General features: G+C 34.4%; 1 protein-coding gene across 1 annotated transcript; it reads left to right on the top strand.

Moving 5' to 3' along the window:
• Positions 1-312: 312 nt before the first annotated feature.
• TSK (tetratricopeptide repeat (TPR)-containing protein) lies at positions 313-17,537 on the top strand. Its single transcript, XM_022044255.2, has 21 exons — positions 313-781; positions 1,806-2,600; positions 4,658-4,834; positions 5,045-5,136; positions 5,919-6,017; positions 6,243-6,721; positions 6,804-6,841; positions 6,924-7,157; positions 7,648-7,795; positions 10,041-10,157; positions 12,199-12,299; positions 12,434-12,554; positions 12,742-12,854; positions 13,077-13,188; positions 13,449-13,553; positions 13,640-13,706; positions 13,800-13,920; positions 14,089-14,262; positions 15,919-16,036; positions 16,108-16,685; positions 17,155-17,537. The coding sequence occupies exons 1-20, from the start codon at positions 509-511 to the stop codon at positions 16,644-16,646; spliced, it is 4,023 nt and encodes a 1,340-aa protein (XP_021899947.2). The 5' UTR covers positions 313-508; the 3' UTR covers positions 16,647-16,685; positions 17,155-17,537.
• Positions 17,538-18,763: the final 1,226 nt, after the last annotated feature.

Genomic DNA, 18,763 nt, shown 5'->3' with positions numbered 1-18,763 from the left:
TGTATTTTGAATTTTGTCAATTTTAATGGAATTTGGAAATTTACCCTTATTTTAATTAAGGACAGACATCTCTCACAAAATTATAGAAAAATTAAATAATTTCAATTTGACTTCAAGACCATATTTTAAATTTATTAATTTTATATAGAACTTAAAATATATATTTTTTGAAATTATTTATATCTTTATCCTCTCTTATAAAAGTGTAGAATTTTAAATATATTCTACAAATAAAATAATTTTTGAAAATCTAATTATCTAAAACTCTCCGTAACGAAGCCCTAAGCCACGCCCTAGGCCTGGACCATTATCACACTGGCGGGAAACCTCCATTTTGGCAGGAAGAACTTTCAAAACGAAAGACCCCCAAACCAACATTGCCTTCCATTTTCTTAAAATCAAAACCAAATCAATCCGTAGAGCTCATCAAATTCGAACTCTAGAAAAAAAATATGAAATTTGATTGAAGAAAAGGATAAGGGAAGCTAAGACCTTGATCCCGTCCTTAATGGCTCGAGACGAGTTACAGTTGAGCGCGGCGAAACGGGCGTACCGCAATGCGGAGTCGGAGGGGAACAGGCGGGAGGAGGCCAGATGGGCCAATGTCATCGGCGACATTCTCAAGAACAAAGGGGAGTACAGGAAGGCTTTGAGGTGGCTGCGTATTGATTATGAGGTATCGAATAAGTACTTGCCTGAAAAGCAGTTGCTACCTACTTGCCAGTCTCTCGGTGAGGTCTATCTCCGCCTCGAGATGTTCGAGGAAGCCTTGATTTATCAGGTACTATATTATATATATGTTGGTTTCTTGTTTATTTAGCTCCGTCTTTTGGTCATGGATTGTGGGTGTACAATGCGGTTTATCTTATTAGGTGATTGTTGTGTTTTCTGCTTCTGGGGTTTTGGATATAATTGGGTTCATACACCTTGCTGATCTATTAATTGCCAATTGAAGTTGCAATATTTTTCTTCTTGGGCGGGGAGGGGGTTTGGAGAGGTTGGAAGGGGATGAATTTTGTTTTCTTCCAGAAGAAAAATTATAGTAATAATGTTAGTAATGGCGTATTCTACCCGGTGGTTAAAATCATTATTGACTGGCTTTTAGTGGGTGTACAATGCGGTTTATCTTATTAGGTGATTGTTGGGTTTTCTGGTTCTGGGGTTTTGGACATAATTGAGTTCATACACCTTGCTGATCTATTAATTGCCAATTGAAGTTGCAATATTTTTCTTCTTGGGCGGGGAGGGGGTTTGGAGAGGTTGGAAGGGGATGAATTTTGTCTTCTTCCAGAAGAAAAATTATAGTAATAATGTTAGTAAAGGTGGATTCTACGCTGTGGTTAAAATCATTATTGACTGGCTTTTAGTTCTATTTTTATTTTCGCTTTCTCTGAGGATGTTTCTTTTGGAGTGTTAGGCTATGGTGTCTAGTGAGATTTCATTGAGGAAGAGTTGTCTTCAGGTTACCAGCAAAACTGATAATTCCGGATTATGCATTAATACCTGGCTATTTGGGTACTGGCATATGGGAGTTTATGGTGCTTGGGTGCTTGTGACTGTTTGGATTGTCTGAAAGTGCGGGAAAGGAGATAGGGAATGAAAGACTAGAGATAGAAATTTTGGCTTATCTAGTGCTTGTTTTTTGTTGAGAGAGGTTTGGTGTGGTTGCAGAATTGTCCAAAACTCTTTTCTTTGTCCTTTTCTCTCTTTTCTCTTAGTTGTGCAAATTTTTCATTAGTTATATGTGGAAGAGTTTGTACTTGCCAAAAGATTTTGTTTCCTTGTCAACATGTTTTAATCTGCAGAAGAAACATTTAGAGCTTGCCAAGGACACCAATGATCTCATTGAGCAACAGAGGGCCAGCACCCAACTTGGTCGTACATACCATGAAATTTTTCTGAAGTCTGATGTTGATCATTCAGCAGCTCGGAATGCCAAAAAGTACTTCAAGTCTGCCATGAAGCTTGCTCATGTTCTCAAGGAAAATCCACCTACTAATAAATCTTTTCTCAAAGAATACATTGATGCACATAATAACATAGGAATGCTTGAAATGGATCTTGATAACTTGGAAGCAGCTGAGGAAATCCTCAATAAAGGGCTAGAAATTTGCAATGAAGAAGAGGTGGTGGAAAATGATGATGGACGTAGCAGGCTCCATAACAACCTTGGGAGTGTTTACATGGAGTTGAGGAAGTGGGATAAAGCAAAGAAGCACATTAAGAAGGATATTGCAATATGTAATGCAATTGGCCACCACCAAGGGGAGGCAAAGGGTTACATTAATCTTGGTGAGTTACATTATAGAGTTCAAAAGTATGAAGAGGCAATCCTTTGTTACAGGAAGGCTCTTGATCTTGCAAAATCCATGGAAGATGAAGATGCCTTGGTAGACCAGATTGAGCAAAATATTTATATTGTTAAAGAAGCCATGAAAGTAACGGATGAAATGAAAAAAGAAGAGCAGAATCTTAAGAAGCTATCAAGAAAGATGGTCACTGCAAGAGGCACACCTGGTGAGCGGAAGTGTCTGTTGCAGCAGAATGCATCCCTTGATCGTCTAATTGAGAAATCCAGTATGATATTTGCATGGCTGAAGGTTGGTTAGTATAAACAATTTCCTTGCTTCTTGGTTGGTTTCAACCATTATTTTCTCTTCATTGAAGAAAGTACTCATTTTTTAGTGATTTATTATTATTTTTTTGAAGTACTTAGTAATTTTTTATTATGTATACAATGAAAATAATCACCGTAGGTTTGATCTTAAAATGAATCTTGCTTTCAAACTACATGCTCTCTGTTCAGAAGTAGGTAACATGACATGAGGGTCCAAGAATGCTTTAACCATGGAATAACGAAATGAGATGACACCTTATGTCATATGAATCTCTATGTGAAACAAACTCCTTAGTAAGATGCTGCAGAATAAGAGGTTCCTAAGTTGGGATAAATTTAATATTAAATAAGTTTAAAATTTTAAATTATTTAGAATCTTTGATTTATTTAGCTTAATTAGGTAGCTTTTAAAGTATTATTAGGAGTTAGAAAGTTGAGCTTTCTATTTTATTATTTTAATATTTTCCTCACTAATTGTAATTAACACCATTAATACACAAGAATGTTGAATCAGAAATTTATTGTGTTAGTGTTTCATTTCCTATTATCTCTCTTTGTTCTTAGCTCTTATTAATTTTGTGTCTAACATGTTATGTTCTGTCCTTTTCTTCATATACTTATTCACCTTGGTCCTTAATTTTCTCTAGTCTACCTCTATTTGGTTGTTTCCTCACCACTATTTCTCTAATTGCTAAACTTCTCAAGATAAGTTGGTTCTATACCTTACTTTGTCATTTCGTATTAAACCCTAACTTCTGTCCCCGTGTTTCTTACGTACTAGCTGTTCAAAGAAAAAGAAAACCATACCCCAACGTCTTGCCAAAAATTCTTTCTTTAAAAAAAAGCTTCCTAGGAAGGAGAAAACACAAATGTTAAACAAAAACCCCAATAATTATAAACTCTCTCTAACATTTAAAGGAGATAATATTTTATATTCAAAATCAAGTTTTAACTCCTTCCATATTGAGAAGACTCCATAAATCACTCAAATCTCTCTCCATCAGCAATCTCTACAATTTTGGTCCAATCAGTTTTCTTTTATGTGTAGCATAAGCATTGAAATAATTAACATTTATGTAAAGAATACTCGTGGGAACAATTATAGTATTTATCCTGTATATATAACCATTTCTATTTTATGGCATTCCAAAAATCCCTTATGAGGGGAAAAAATTTCAAACAATTACCAGTCCTCAAGTCCCCACATTGCAAATCACTCCATCCCCCTTGACAATAAAAAAACACTACTCACCATCAATGTGCTACTCAAGGTCCCACTTAAACTCACAGCTTTGGATTATCCCAGATGGAATGCTCAGTTAACTACTCTTCTGTATGAGTGTAATCTAACAGGATTTGTTACAGTTTATGTCCAACTTAAATTTTTTGGAAACATGAGGATTATTAATCCTTCATGCTACTTTAGCCTCAGTTTTTAAATTTGTTATCTCTTTAGTAGCATCATTAAGTACCTGTCTAGAGGCTTGGTAAAGATTTGAATGTTTATATGCCAAAAAAACTCAAGCTTACATCGTGACTCCAAATCTATTCAAGAGTACTTTAGTCCATTATATCAATTAATGAACTCACTCTTGTCCGAATTGATCTGTCAGAAGATGAGATGAGATTCACATCCTCAATGTTGTCTGTTGTGATTTCAAAGAGATTCCAGCAGCTATTTAGGCATGGAATATCATCATTTCCTTTGAAGAGTTCCTAATAGGCTGGTAGAGTGTGAAGATTTCTTGAAGTGAATTTGATCTACGACAATTATAATTAGTTTGCCTACTTAGGAAATTGATGATAAAAACTTACATTGCATCTAAGATTTCTTAGACAATGTACCTAAGAAGTCTTGAGCATCACACAAGATTGAGGTCAGTGTTAATGGTACTGTAAATTATGACAGTCACTTGCCTGCTTATTTAGCTGCATATATGGGTTGTTTGAATATATAAACATATAATATTTGATTGGAAGGTAACAGCAACTGCATTTTTTCATTTTTAAAAACTTTTTTTTTGTCTTCTGAATGTTTAGCATCGAGAATTTGCAAAAAGCAAGAAGAGAGTAGCAAGTGAGCTTTGTGACAAAGAAAAGTTGAGCGATGCATTTTTGGTTATTGGAGAATCTTACCAGAAACTCAGAGACTATAAGAAAGCCATTAAATGGTATACAAAGAGTTGGGAGGGATACAAGTCAATTGGCAATCGGGAGGTGAGATCTAATTTGTTCTGCGATCTAGTATCAAGGTTTTTTGCATGCTTAAAACTGAAAACTAGGAGGCTTCTTGTGTGGTTTAAAATTTTATTTTGAGTTTCTTCCAGTTGGAGAAAATATGAGTTTCAATAGAGAAGTATTTTCCATGATTACTCTGATAGTTTCATGATTGGTATCTTCTTACTTAAAATTTCCTATTTACTTCAGGGTCAAGCCTTAGCAAAAATTAACATTGGTGATGTTTTGGACTGTACTGGTGATTGGAAAGGAGCACTTGATGCATTCGAAGAAGGTTATAGGTAATTAATACACTTGATCTGAATTCATAGCTAGAAAGTTCTTTATAGAAGTCCATGTGCAGACTCCCCAAAATCTGTAGTCTGGTAAAGATGGCTGACGAGTAGACGCATAACATGAATTCTGATTAATATATTCATTTTCTGCTGTTCATTTGCAAGAGAAAACTTTTCTTAAGAAAAATTGATTATTCTTGAAATTAATTGGTTGTTGCTGTGGTATCGTGAATACATGAGAAGAAAAACTACTTTGTTTTATCATGCTGTCCTTGCCATATTCATAATTCATACAAGTGTACTTCATCTGCTTCTCTATTTGTACTGGATCTGTGTCCCATGACTAGATCTCTAAAACATTCCTAGTTGTGGACATGTTTTTTCCTTGTTATCTATGCTCAGTGATCGTTTTGTCATTTATTTTGCAATAAGTTCAGATATTACTTCAGTAGCTTCTAGAAAGGAATATACTCAATATTCTTTCAGTTACAGACTTTAACAGTTAATCTGATAGGCTGCTCCAGCTGGACAGGCTTTACATTCTGAATTTCTTTCTCTTCGCCCATTATTTACATGAAGAAAATCTTTCAATACTTAGATTTTGGATGGTCAGGGAATTCAGACATCGGGTGCATAGTTTTCAACAATGATTATATTGTTTAAACTTGTGCTTAGATTTGTTTCTGAAAACCAGTGTATTTGTGCTTTGTTGGTTATCTCAAGAGCTTGAAGCTAACAGAAGAAAAACTTATCGTAAATTTTGCTTATTCTGTAATTATGTCTCGCAGGATTGGAACTGAAGCTAAACTTCCTTCTGTTCAGCTTTCAGCACTAGAGAATATGCATTATAGCCACATGATACGATTTGATAATGTTATTGAGGCCAGGTAAAATTGATCAGACAAGGTCCTTTATGCACTTGGGCCAGCTGGTAGCTCTTTAATTTCAACGAGTAGTGAATGTAAATTCAGAAGTTAAGGAGAAGATTAACTCATCTCATCTAAGATTTTAAAAAGTTTAAAAGATTGGCACCTTTTGGAGCAAATATGGTTTCACATCTCTTTCTTGGCATTAATACTTGTTGTTGCTTAAAATATCCTGCTTCTCCATAGGAGGTTGCAGCTAGAAATTGACAACTTGAAAGAGTCAAGACGTCGGGAACTTGAAGCACAAAATATGAAAGGAGAGTGCTGTTCTGAAACTGACACGGAAGGGAATGATCATTCATCAGATAGCAGGACTCGTTTATGCAACTCCAGAGAAATGTGTTCATCAAATTCCAGTGGATCAAAATCTTTGGCTTCTGCAGAAGAGGCAAATGACGATGTACCTTTGATTTCACTTCTTCGATCCAGTAAAACATCCCCAAAATTGAAAGAAGACCTACCTGACCAAGAGAAAATAGATAAGCCAACTAAAGCTCTGGTTAGAACTTCATCTGAACTAACGAGTAACCACCAAACAATCATTGGCCGCAAGCGTGTCCGTGTCATCATTTCAGATGATGAGGATGAAGTGCATAATCAGTTAGAGTCCTCAAAAGGAAGCCTTCTTGAGTATCCAGTTGAGGCTGTTGCTACTTCTAATAAAAGTGGGTATTTTGAATATGCTAACTCTGGATTTCATCTCTATTTAAGCTGAGTACTAAGACCCTATTTTTCATTTGATTGCAGTAAAGCATCAACATGATCTAGTGAGTCATAAAGTTCAGGTATGCAATTAAAGACTAGATGTTGGCTGATTTTGTATCATGTGTAGCTGAGGTGCAACATCCTAACCCTGTCATTTTGCAGGATGTTTATGCAAGTGGCTCTAAATTTGAAGAGAGTTCCTGTTCCTACAAATCAATTAGTCCTAAAGCAGTTGCTTCATACAGCAAAAGTTACAGGTCTTTTAGTACTGAAAAAGATTTAATGTCTGATTTTGCCGCTAGTGGTTCTAAATGTAATGTTGACAACTCAGAAGAGATACAGCATAAACATAGTGCGACTCATGTTAAGTCACATACTACAGATAGTAATAAAGACGTAAGTGTTATGTTTCCCTTTTTTGTTACAATATTTTGGTAGTTAGTGACACAGTATGTCATCACCTTTATACTTATAGAAAGTATGGCACATACATGACAATTAAGTTGCATTGCTAATGGTCATTCCATCAAGCTGTTTTATTGTGAATAGTATGTTTATGATAATTCTTCTCACTGAATGAGCACAAAATCTGCCAATGCATCAAGTGTATTCTACATATGAATGAATTGTATTTAAGGCCAATTGCTTGGTTCTGTAACTTTGGTCTGTCCGAACGCTGTAGCTGCAAGGGGTTCCTATTTCTCGGTAAATAGTTGTCCCAAGTGTATGTATGTTGTCATAATATTTTGTGACATACAATTGCAAATGGTTCTTATCTTGTTATTACTTTATGATTTTTTTGATCGTTTCTCCTAGCTTGCAACCTATTATACTGAATCTCTCTCTTTCTCTCTCTTGTGGGTGGGATCTATTGAATTTATCGCAGCAATCGGTAACATTTGAAATTGATAATATCCGGATACACATAGAAGCTGCCTTGTTTCATGGTGGTGGTAAGTCAAGCATGGAGTCTTTGAAGGTTGAACTGGCCTGCTTGTACTATCTACAGCTTCCTCCAGAGAAGAGATCAAAAGGTAGGAACATACTGTTAAATTTTAGAACCAATCAATTCACACTAATTAGGTTTTGCCCATAAGCCTTTTGTTTTCCTAATAACACTTGATTATTAATTTGTTTGAAGTGTCTATTAATATATAAAATAAATATTTTGAATGTTGTGTGCTTAAACTAACAATAACAAAGAAAAAAAGACTGACCTTGTAAAAAGTAGGCATAGTACTGCATAATATGGCGGAGGATGATTACCCACATCTAGGTTGAGAATATTATTTTCTGGAGGACCAATTTGATTTATGGTTCTTGTAAAGATTGATGGCTAGAAAGGCTAAAGAATTGTTCAAGAAAGAAGGTGGTTTTTGATGTCATGTGAGACTAGCTTCCTAGAGATATAGAGCCCTTCGAAGTTAAAAAAAAACGGAGGGCAATTATTGTTGGAACTAAGACTTTTCATTATCTTCTCATAACGAGAGGAAGACCTACCAAAATTTGAAGAACCAAATCATCTTCAGAGAGATTATGCTTGATGGAGGTTAGTGAACTGAACAGGGTTTTCAACTTTGAAGGTTGGCGTTGATAGACAGATTGGATTTGTAAGTATAAAACTCAGATTTAAGCTAAAGCAAGTAGCCAGGTGCTTGATTGCAAAATAATTGTTTCATTGCAACCAAGCTTCTCTAGCAAAAGGAGAACTATTGGGTTTCAGAAGACTGCACATAATACCTGCAAAGACCATGGCTAAGTTGTTTCCAGAGATTGATAGCTGAATTAGGTACTTGCTTGCAATCCTCTAACGAGCAAGATCGGTCAACAGGAGAGAGAATGCCATATCTCTGGAAAATCCGAAGAAAAAGAAATTCCCAATCCGAGTAATTGTAAAATTGAGTTGCTTTGTTACATTTTTTTTTATGTTAGAAACATTGAGGAAAGAGGGAGAAGTACGTGAATGAAGAAGAGGATGGATCGGCTGCTGCTGAGGAAGAAGATAGACTCATGATGGTCAAGGGAAGAGAGAAAAAAAATGAGAATTCTCATGTCATATGATAGGTTTCCTGGTTTTTATGGATGCTGCTGGTTGAGTTGTTTAGCTTATCTTGGGTCACTTCCCCAACCCTACCCTAGAGTGTTTTATGAATTTGTGCACTCATGGCATGGAATGCGAAAGGAGACCAAACCCTTGAGGAGAGGAGCAACGTTTTTGAAATTATGGCCCTTGTGGCTTGAAAGGAATAAGAAATTGTTAATCATTGCCCTTCATCTAATCAGCATCTATGGGAAAGGATTACCCACACTATGACCAAAATCTAATAGACAGTTTCCAAACATTGCTCTCTTGGTGTTACATAGGAATTGGAAGGTGGTAATCTTGTAATGGGATTTGGGATCTATACTCTTATGCTTGATCCTTGAAATTTGAGTTTCCTTTTTGTTTATTTTTTTGATTCTTTTAGTTGAAATTTTGGGGAGGATCTTATTCTCCACTTATATGCTTTCTCTCTCTTCTAGTATTACCTCTTTTTTCTATTAAAAAAAATCAGCTCTAATACTATGTAGAGCATTTTCGTTGATAAAGTGACTGATAAAGAAGAATAGAACTCCTCAGAAGACACAGACAAAAGAAGCCTATGTGGTGGAACCTAGAACTTCAGGTGCTACCTAAGATGGGAACATAGTTATAATGGAAAGCAATTGAATTGTTTCTATAAAGAAAAATTTTATATATAGTTATATTTGTATCACTTATACATTATTTTATAATACTTGTTTTGTTTTTTATTTTTCGAAATACCACTTGTTTTTTTGATGCATTTATTTTATATAAATGTACTAATCTATATGATAAATTGACAAAATAAAACATCATATATATTTAGAAATTAAGAACAATACATAATTAATATAAATGATTATATAAATAGTTAAAATTTAATCAATTGAATAATATCATGTATCACTACATAAACTCAGTTGATAAATTTGTATTATATTGATTGGCAAAAGACAACTTTCTGAGAAATTAATTCATGGATTTATATTGCTGTAATTATCATTATGTGCCACTTGTCATTATCATTCACAGGAATTCTTTTCTTTATATAAAGATAGATAGATACACATCATATGGACTGAACTAACTTGTCACTTAATTTTCAGTTTCAAGTGGTTATACATGGATATTTCTCTTATTAATATTGATTCAAGTTGTAGGTTCTCCAAAGATTACATAAAATTTTACTACTGTGCAAATTGTTCCCTGTTTAGGTTTGTTGCCCATCATTCAGCATATGAAATGTGATGGAAGAGAGCAAGAGAACTTTGAAATATTTGAAGGGCGTAAAGATCATTTGGAAAAAACTGTCATTGAAGTTTCTATCAATGGTGAGTATTTTAAGACGATTCATTTTGAGAAAATAGGAAATTCCTCCTATTTCCTAGAGTTTAAGTTATAGTTGTATGTAAATACCAATAATTTGTAATGCCTCTTCTGAACTAAATGACCTGAACCGTTAACATGTTTGGTTGTCTCTCAAGCAATCAAGCTTTACTAATGTGCTTTGTCCTCAGTGTCTCCTTGCTCTCCAACAATTTCAAGTTCATAATATACCTAACCTGAACAAGTGTACCTTCTGAAAATTGTATTGTCTAAGGATGATTTCATATATTAACTTGTTATCTTGCTTGCTTTTATTATTCATCATTGGTCTCTTTTTCTGCTGTAGCTTAAACATAGATGCTTGAGATTTTTTTTTTTAAAAATACCTGTGGAATTTCTAATTGACGTCTTCCGATGACTGATATATTGAAATACATGAATACTAATTGGTTGAGTTGCTGACTCTAACCCACATTGTTTATAAGTTCCTATCTTTATTTTCAGTTGGCATTTTCATGTTTTCTGACTTTAGAAACTAAGAACTAAATTTAATATGAAAAAATGGGAAAACAAACAGGAATATTCATCGAATCATGGCCATATGAATTTGGTTCTATGGCAGCTTTGTCTCCCTCAAGCTCATAAATTTTAAATTGCACTGAAACTATCCTTTCGATGCTAACTGAATGCATAAAGGAGCTATATCTTTTGATTGAGGTAGTCTTTAGAAGTACTTGCTGCGATATTCCTGCTGAGAAGTTAGCATCGTGACCTCCTGGTATGTCTTTTGAATTTAGATGCTTGTAGGTTGATATTTGTAATGTCTTATACCAGAACTGCTCCAGTACATAAGGATGACAACAGGTTAAGGTGCATCAATGATGAAGATGAGATTTTTTGGTGGAATATATCACCTTTTGTAATAGAGTGATGTCGTAGATGTCCTAGATATCTGTATTTTATCCACAATAAACTGTATCGATGTAGGCCATTGGTACATAGCTGAACAGAAAACTTGTTAGCGGTGGCCTTTTTCCTACCATTTGGCTACTGAAAAGATTGGCTTCTTTATTCAAACCTAACATATCATAGGCAATTATAAGTAGGTGCTCTTTGCACTGATGAAGACATGCGAGAGAGTGTATAGCCTACCTATCATGAAGCTTTGTATTTCACACTACTTTATAAGTTTAGTTTGTGTTGTGGTAATCCATGTTTCATGAGTTAATAATCTGTCAGTTTAAATTTTAATTTTAGCAGAGAGAAAATGAAGCAGGAAATGATTCTAATATCTCAATTTTATGAAACTAAGTGAAGGTTGATGACATAATTCTTATGCATGTTACTTCGACAATTTACTGATTACAAGTGAAAAGGCTAGGTTAGATGTTATTATCATTTTCAAGAGGAAAGGAAACTGGATAAATGCAGCAAAACTAGAATTCTTTAAATAAAAAGGTTAGGTTCTTGGTGGAGTTGAAATCTCAAGGTAGTGGGAAGGTCTATATTCTGTCACTAAAAGTTATTGCTTACTAGACATTAGTGAGAGGTTTTGCATCATACCTTGTACAATCATTAATAAAAGTGTCCATTGTCATCTGAAGGAGATTTATCCAATTATTTAATGAAGGTATGGACAACTATTTCAGTTTTAGCTATGTGCATGGTACAGTATTCCGGCCTACAGGGGAAGTGATTAATATTTATACTAGAATCATAGAAGTCTTCTGAGATAAACATGTAATTAGTTGCTTGCTTTATCGATGATTCTTCCCATGGATGTGTATTTGTTGTTGTGCTTCCGATGCTTCATGGTAAAACTCATGCATTGCAGTTTCACTGGACAAATAACATTCTGACATATAGCTTGCTAATTTTGTGCTATATGCTGAATGACTGTTTTAAGCGAGCCTTAGGAGTAGAAACTCAGAGGCTTACTTCTTAGGTCTTGTCTTTCTATATTGTCATTTCTGTTTCAAACTTCTGTCTTGAGGTAATTTGTTTAATTGTTTAAATAGCATATTGGATTTCATACATTGTCTACAGGGTGGGTTCAAAAACGCTTGATGAAGCTGTATATCGACTGTTGTGAGGAGTTATGTGAGAAACCCAATATCAGATTGCTTAAAAGACTATATATTTCAGAGGTAAATGATAGGTCCATCTGCACTACATAACAAAGAAAAAACTTGATATTTTCTTCTGCAAGCTGTTTTAGAATTACATGTCTCTATATGGAGGTTAAATTTAGGTTGATATTCTGTTGATATTTTGTTTCCAGGTAGAGGATGAAGTCAATGTGTCTGACTGTGAACTGCAAGATATCTCAATCACTCCACTGCTGGATGCTCTGCATATCCACAAAACCATTGCTGTATTGGACTTTTCTCACAATTTATTAGGTGTCTATCTGTTCCGCAATTTATTATTATTCAGTTTAATTAATATTTGTTGCCAAGTGCAAGATACTGCTTTCTTTGTCATTTCTTTTGCATGGTATGTATAGCAGTTTAAGTATTTGTTGCAGATTGTTGTATCCAAATGAGTAGTCTTGTTACTGACGCATAAGTTGTCTACTTCGTTTTGCAGGAAATGGAACCATGGAGAAACTTAAACAATTTTTCACATCATCCAGCCAAAGTTATGGTGCCTTGACTTTGGATTTGCATTGCAATCGATTTGGCCCCACTGCTTTGTTTCAGGTTTGAGCTGGCATTCCAATCAGCATTTCACATTTCCAATTTTCCTACAGAGTTCCAATTGCCGTCTTCGTTTTTACCTTCACAAGTGTAGACTTCATGTGAAGCTTTAGCTCTCAATCTGAATACCTTTTTGTTTATTTTTCCTATACATCTCAAATGTAATTTTGCTGATTAATTAGACAAGGAACATTTCTTCTCATGTTTTTATTTACTTTTCATCAGATCTGTGAATGCGCTGTGCTATTTACCCGACTGGAAATACTTAACATCTCTGGGAATCGTCTCACTGATGCATGTGGATCATACCTCTCAACTATCTTAAAAAATTGCAAAGGTATGGTTCTCTTTTTGCTGCCTAGTGGATTAACTATTAGCTCCAGTGCACTTTCTTCTCAACAAAAGAAAACTATTAGCTCCAGTTATTATATTGCATCATTGCCATTTTTTCAATAAAGATAATTAGGTTAAGCTTTTATTAACTTTTTTATGTCAAATACTTTGCATATCCTTTAAATCATAACTTGCATTTGAATAATGCTGAGGTAGAGATCTCCTTGTTGCTTCTGTTGACATTTTATTTTCCCTTCCTTGTAGTCCTTTTTAGTTTGAATATAGAGCGGTGTTGTATCACATCTAGAACAATTCAAAAAATTGCTGATGCATTGAGTGCTGGATCTGCTCTATCACAACTTTCTATAGGTATGTTTACAAGTAAGTTGGTCAGTATTGAATTTCTATTCATTTCAGTTTGTTGTTCAAAACTGTTTGTCTCGTTTCTTTGACAGGATATAATAATCATATATCTGGGAATGCTGTGATAAACTTATTTGCCAAACTGTCTACTTTGAAAAGGTTTGGGTGGATTAAAACTGTCTTTTTTAACATGCATTAATAGTTGATTGCATATGTGGATGTGATATGCCCGACTATGTTCTTTTTTCGTAGTTTTGCAGAACTGAACATGAGCGGTTTAATGCTGAACAAGCTTGTCGTCAACAGCCTTTGTCAACTTGCTAAAACTTCATCTTTGTCACGGCTAATGCTTGGGGGTACTGGTCTAGGAACAGTGAGTAATTTTACATGTTCTGACTGTTTTTTGCTTCACCAAAAATCTTAATTTCTGAGTAGTTTTATGTCTTCTAATTTTATTTGTTTTTCTTCACTGAAATTGTAATTGTATTTCTAGCTCAGAAATAATTGCTGTTTCTTGTAACTGTGTTTATGTTACATGTAGGAAGGAGCATTGCAGTTAACTGAGTCATTATTCTGCGGATTTCAAGAGCCTACAAAACTTGATCTCTCATATTGTGGACTGACACCTCTATACATTCATAAGCTAAACAGCAATGTTACACTGATGTCTGCCATTCTTGAGCTAAATGTAGGAGGAAATCCTATAATGCAAGAGGTTAGTCCTTGATTAATCTATGTTCTGGATATTTGTGGTCCTCATATGAGACATTCTTTTCTGTTTCAAAAATTTGAAAAATATATGCAATTTGAAGAGCTTTAAATTGACTAAATAAATTAGCTGTCTGCAAAAGCGTAATGTGTTCATCTACAAATTTGTTGGCATAAAAACCTAGTTCTGTTTTTTCCCCTCAGAGATTAGCCAACCCATGCATCATGTCTGGCCCAAGGAAAGTGAACGCACAGTTTTCTATATAATCGAATTGGAGATAGTTGTTATCTTGCACTTCTTATATACTCATTGAATTGAAGTGTATCTACTCCTTATGGATAAGCTCTCAGGTAAGCAATATTACTGATGGTGTGTCAGATATACCAAAGTACTTGTCTTAGAAGTATAAAAGGAGTAGTCTGTAGAAGAGAATAAATACTAAAAAAGGGAAATACGATATAGTTAGATGTCTATCCTATTACCCATTGCAAGTTAAGCAGGATAAAGTACATATAGTTGACTGAAGATGAGTGAATGGTGCAGTGAGAAGACCCTTGGTAAAGATGTCCGCTAATTGTTCTTTCCTTGTGCTGAACCACAAGAGAACCAGATTGCACCTTTTCATGTTCAAAGTGAATATCAAGCTCTATGCACTTGGAACATGTATCTTGTATAGGGTTTGATGCCATCACAACACACATACATTTATCACAAAAGAGTATTGGGAGTGCAAATTGATGACAACATAACTCCATAAACAAATTACAGAGCCAAAAAAAATATCAAGAAACTACTGCCTCTACTTCATGGCACTCAGTTTCTGCGCTGGGATGAAAGACAGCAGTTTGTACCTTAGCACTCCAGGAAATCAAATTGGAACCCAAGAAAATGCGAGATCTAGCATTGAGTGATCTCTATCTGGACATCATGTCTGGTCAACAATCAGAGTATCTAGTCATGCGATGAATCATTATAGAGATGTGTTTGGGGTATGTGACCATATCCTTGAAAATTAAGGAGAGACTTTTTCCAGGTCAAGTAACTGGAGAAATCTAGGGTTTTACTAACATTACTTTTCATGTTAAAAACACTGAAGAAAGAATGAGACAAATGAATAGAAACAGAAGAGAGTGAGGATTTTTGGGCGTTTGACATTGAAGGAGAAGAATCTGTCATGATGAAAAAGGAGATAGAAGAGAGTCTTATTTCTAACTCTGCTCTATGTAGGTATCTCAGTTTAAGGAGTGGGCTGCAGAATAGGATAAACACTGAAAAAGAGTTGAAGTACAGTTATTATATCTATCCTATTAGTGAACAGTTGATGCAATATAGAGTTTTTCGAACTTTGCCCCCACCACTTTCCAATCCATATAGATATACATAGCGAAATGGAGTTCTCAACAATTGATGGTAAATCCAATATAATTTTCATCTTTAATACACAGCTGAGCATTTCTATTAACTCTACTTTCATTGAGATTCTAGGTGAAAATGTACTGACAGATGGTAGTTGGGACTTGTAAGGTGTAACCAAGATCCACTTTGAGCAATGAATTAATCCAACTTGATTTCCACTATCACAATTTATTTCTTGCCCTTTCACTTTCGAAGTACTTGGATCTAGGTTTGCTTTTGCCTGAGAACCTGGAAATATGTCCACAGGGTACCAGTGCATTGGCATCACTGCTTACGAATCCACAATGCTGTCTGAAAGTTTTGGTCCTAAACAAGTGTCAGCTTGGGCTTGCTGGAGTTCTTCAAATTATTCAAGCATTAGCAGGTGTGACCTTTTGCCACGAAGTTTCAATTTATTATGCCTCAAAACCATTTCCTTACTGTTGTTTCTTGCAGATAATAACCATCTAGAAGAACTCAATCTTGCTGATAATGCTGATATGGGTAAAAATTTCGCATTAACGCATGATCCAATGGCGAAAGGGAGCTCAGAATTCATACAACTGGAACTCGATGTGGCTAAGCCAGCTAGCGAGGTTTGTGGTGAGGAAGTTGAAAAGCATCAGGGCTTATGTGCCATGAACACTGAATGCACTAATCTTGAAGTAGCTGATAGTGAAGATGATGAAATGAAAGTGGAAGCTGCCAGATCTGCAGTTGATAATAGTTGCTCGAGCTCATGTCAACGAAAATTATCTCTAGAGTCGCAATTTATCCTGGAGCTTTCAACTGCTATCAGCATGGCAAAAGGGTTACTATTCTTAGATCTGAGCAACAATGGTTTTTCAGCACAAGCATCAGAAGCATTATACACTGCATGGTCATCAGGACCAAGGTCCATTTTAGCTTGTAGACATATTAAGAACCAGATAGTCCATTTGTCGGTGGAGGGAATTAACTGCTGTAGAGTCAAACCCTGCTGCAGTAAGGATTGACTCGTATGTAGTCAATTTTGCAGCTTTGGCACCATCAAGGTATGACCAGCTCCCGTACTGGTAAAATACACTTTTTCTTGGCATTTTTCCCTTTGACTTCGTTATTATTATTTCAGTTATTTTTCATTGTTTGATCATTTGATACTTGTGAGCCTATGTTTACTGTTGATGAGAAGTGTATAGGTTGTCCGTAGTCAGATCATTTGAATGGTATTTAAGTAGATAATGTTACTTTGGTTCTGGATTCCTCTCTTCATTATTTACCAAATACAACTTATCGTCTCATGCAAAGTTGCTGATTTTGATATACAGTATGCTGCCTGCTTAAACTGGTTATAATGTAGAAAATTTATTATTATTATTATTATTGTTGTTGTTATTTGGTGCATAACTTAAAGAGCTGGATACAAGAATGTGTAGTACACTTAATTTTTTTTTTTTTTTTTTTTACAGTAATGTACAATATGCTTTATGTGCTGAAAATATTTTTATTGATCTAAATTACCAGAAATGGTAGGAGCACCTTTATGTTCTGGGCAATCGCACTGTAAATATGGCAGAAGAAAAAGGTAAAAACCGACAATTTCTTGAAGGAATGGCCCAGTTCCAGACAGTCCAGGCTTCGTCCACTACTGAAACAATATGACTGCAAGCCCAATAACAAAGCTGCATTTTCATTATACCAACTACGTATGTTCTATTTATTTTTAAATCTGTCAGAGGGTCGGAATTTGATGAGTCTGAAAAATCTATTTTGTTTTGACTAATTTGTTTACGAGGATCTTATAATTTCTCATGGAATTAAAGGTAATGTGTTATGCCACCTTAAACATTCAACTTTAAAGAAGTAATAATACTTCAAATGGAGAAAGGTTATCATTATTTAAATAATTCATAGTTGACATATTTTTTTACCATTTATAAAAAGATTCAAATAATCAGTCTTTGCGGTGCACTACAAAAATGTTTCAATGGAGCAATTATCGGTTACTAAGTAATAATTTCACAGTGTATAAATAAATATATGCAGTGTCATACCATACATGATGGGCTTGTTCACCATTTCTTAGGCACATTAAAATTATGAAATCTATATGTATTTATTATTAGTAAATTATATTCTAGCTTTCTTTGGATCGCCAACAATACATAAATTTTTTATACGTATTATATTAATTGAAAGTAATTCAATATATTAGGGAGTAGAAGGTCAGAAAACGTTTACGAGGGCAACCCAGGGAGGAATATTACCATGGAAAAATCTGTACATTAAATTTTGAATTTTTCAGTGTATTAAAAAAAAGTGGGTTTAATCTAAATAAAACAACTGTGTGTGTAAATATATCATATATATGTATGTATGTATGTATGTATGTATAACATGACACCAGGAGATGAATTATCTTTTGATGATTTTAATCACAGGCTTTTTTGGCTATTATACTTTTTAGAGTAGATTATTGTTAATAGTGTAAAAATGTATATTTAATACAGAATCTTATTTTTCAATTTTAAATTAGTTATATGTATAACATATACGTACATCACATATTTATACACGTACGCAATCATTTGCATGGTAACAGGAATTTACAGTGGGTACATGAGTGCTTATAATTGTAATCATTCTCATTACGGATGATCTTTATTTTTACCTTTTTTAACTGTGTTAAATAATGTGGGCCCCTTTACGTCAGAATTAATTAGCTTTTATTTAAGTCATTATTAGTGTAATTAAGGATAATTAATTACTTTCTAAAATGTCACAACAAAAAATCTTAAAGTTTAAAAATGCTGATAAAATTCGCCCGTCTTGGAAGGACAAAAGAGAGCGTGTTAGGTTTTCAAACTCATCATCACAGTGCACGAACTGTAAAATATTTAATTAATGCAAATAATTTTTTAATAAAAATATATATTTTTTATTAATTAAAGCACCAAATATAATGCAATTAAAAGTTGTATTTTTTTATTTATATTTAATCCATGCTAGTTTTCTGGATAAACATTAGGTTTATATTAACAGAAAAATTATTCTAAAAATGAGACCGAGTTTAGATTTGATCTATCGTATTTATTTATAAGAATACGTTGAATTTAAATTTAATAAAATTCAG

Source organism: Carica papaya, chromosome 6 (assembly GCF_054855325.1).
Source record: "Carica papaya isolate Zhongbai chromosome 6, ASM5485532v1, whole genome shotgun sequence".
Lineage (NCBI taxonomy): Eukaryota > Viridiplantae > Streptophyta > Magnoliopsida > Brassicales > Caricaceae > Carica > Carica papaya.
The sequence above is the reverse complement of the archived record's forward strand: the minus strand, read 5'-3'. Positions and strand labels throughout refer to the sequence as shown.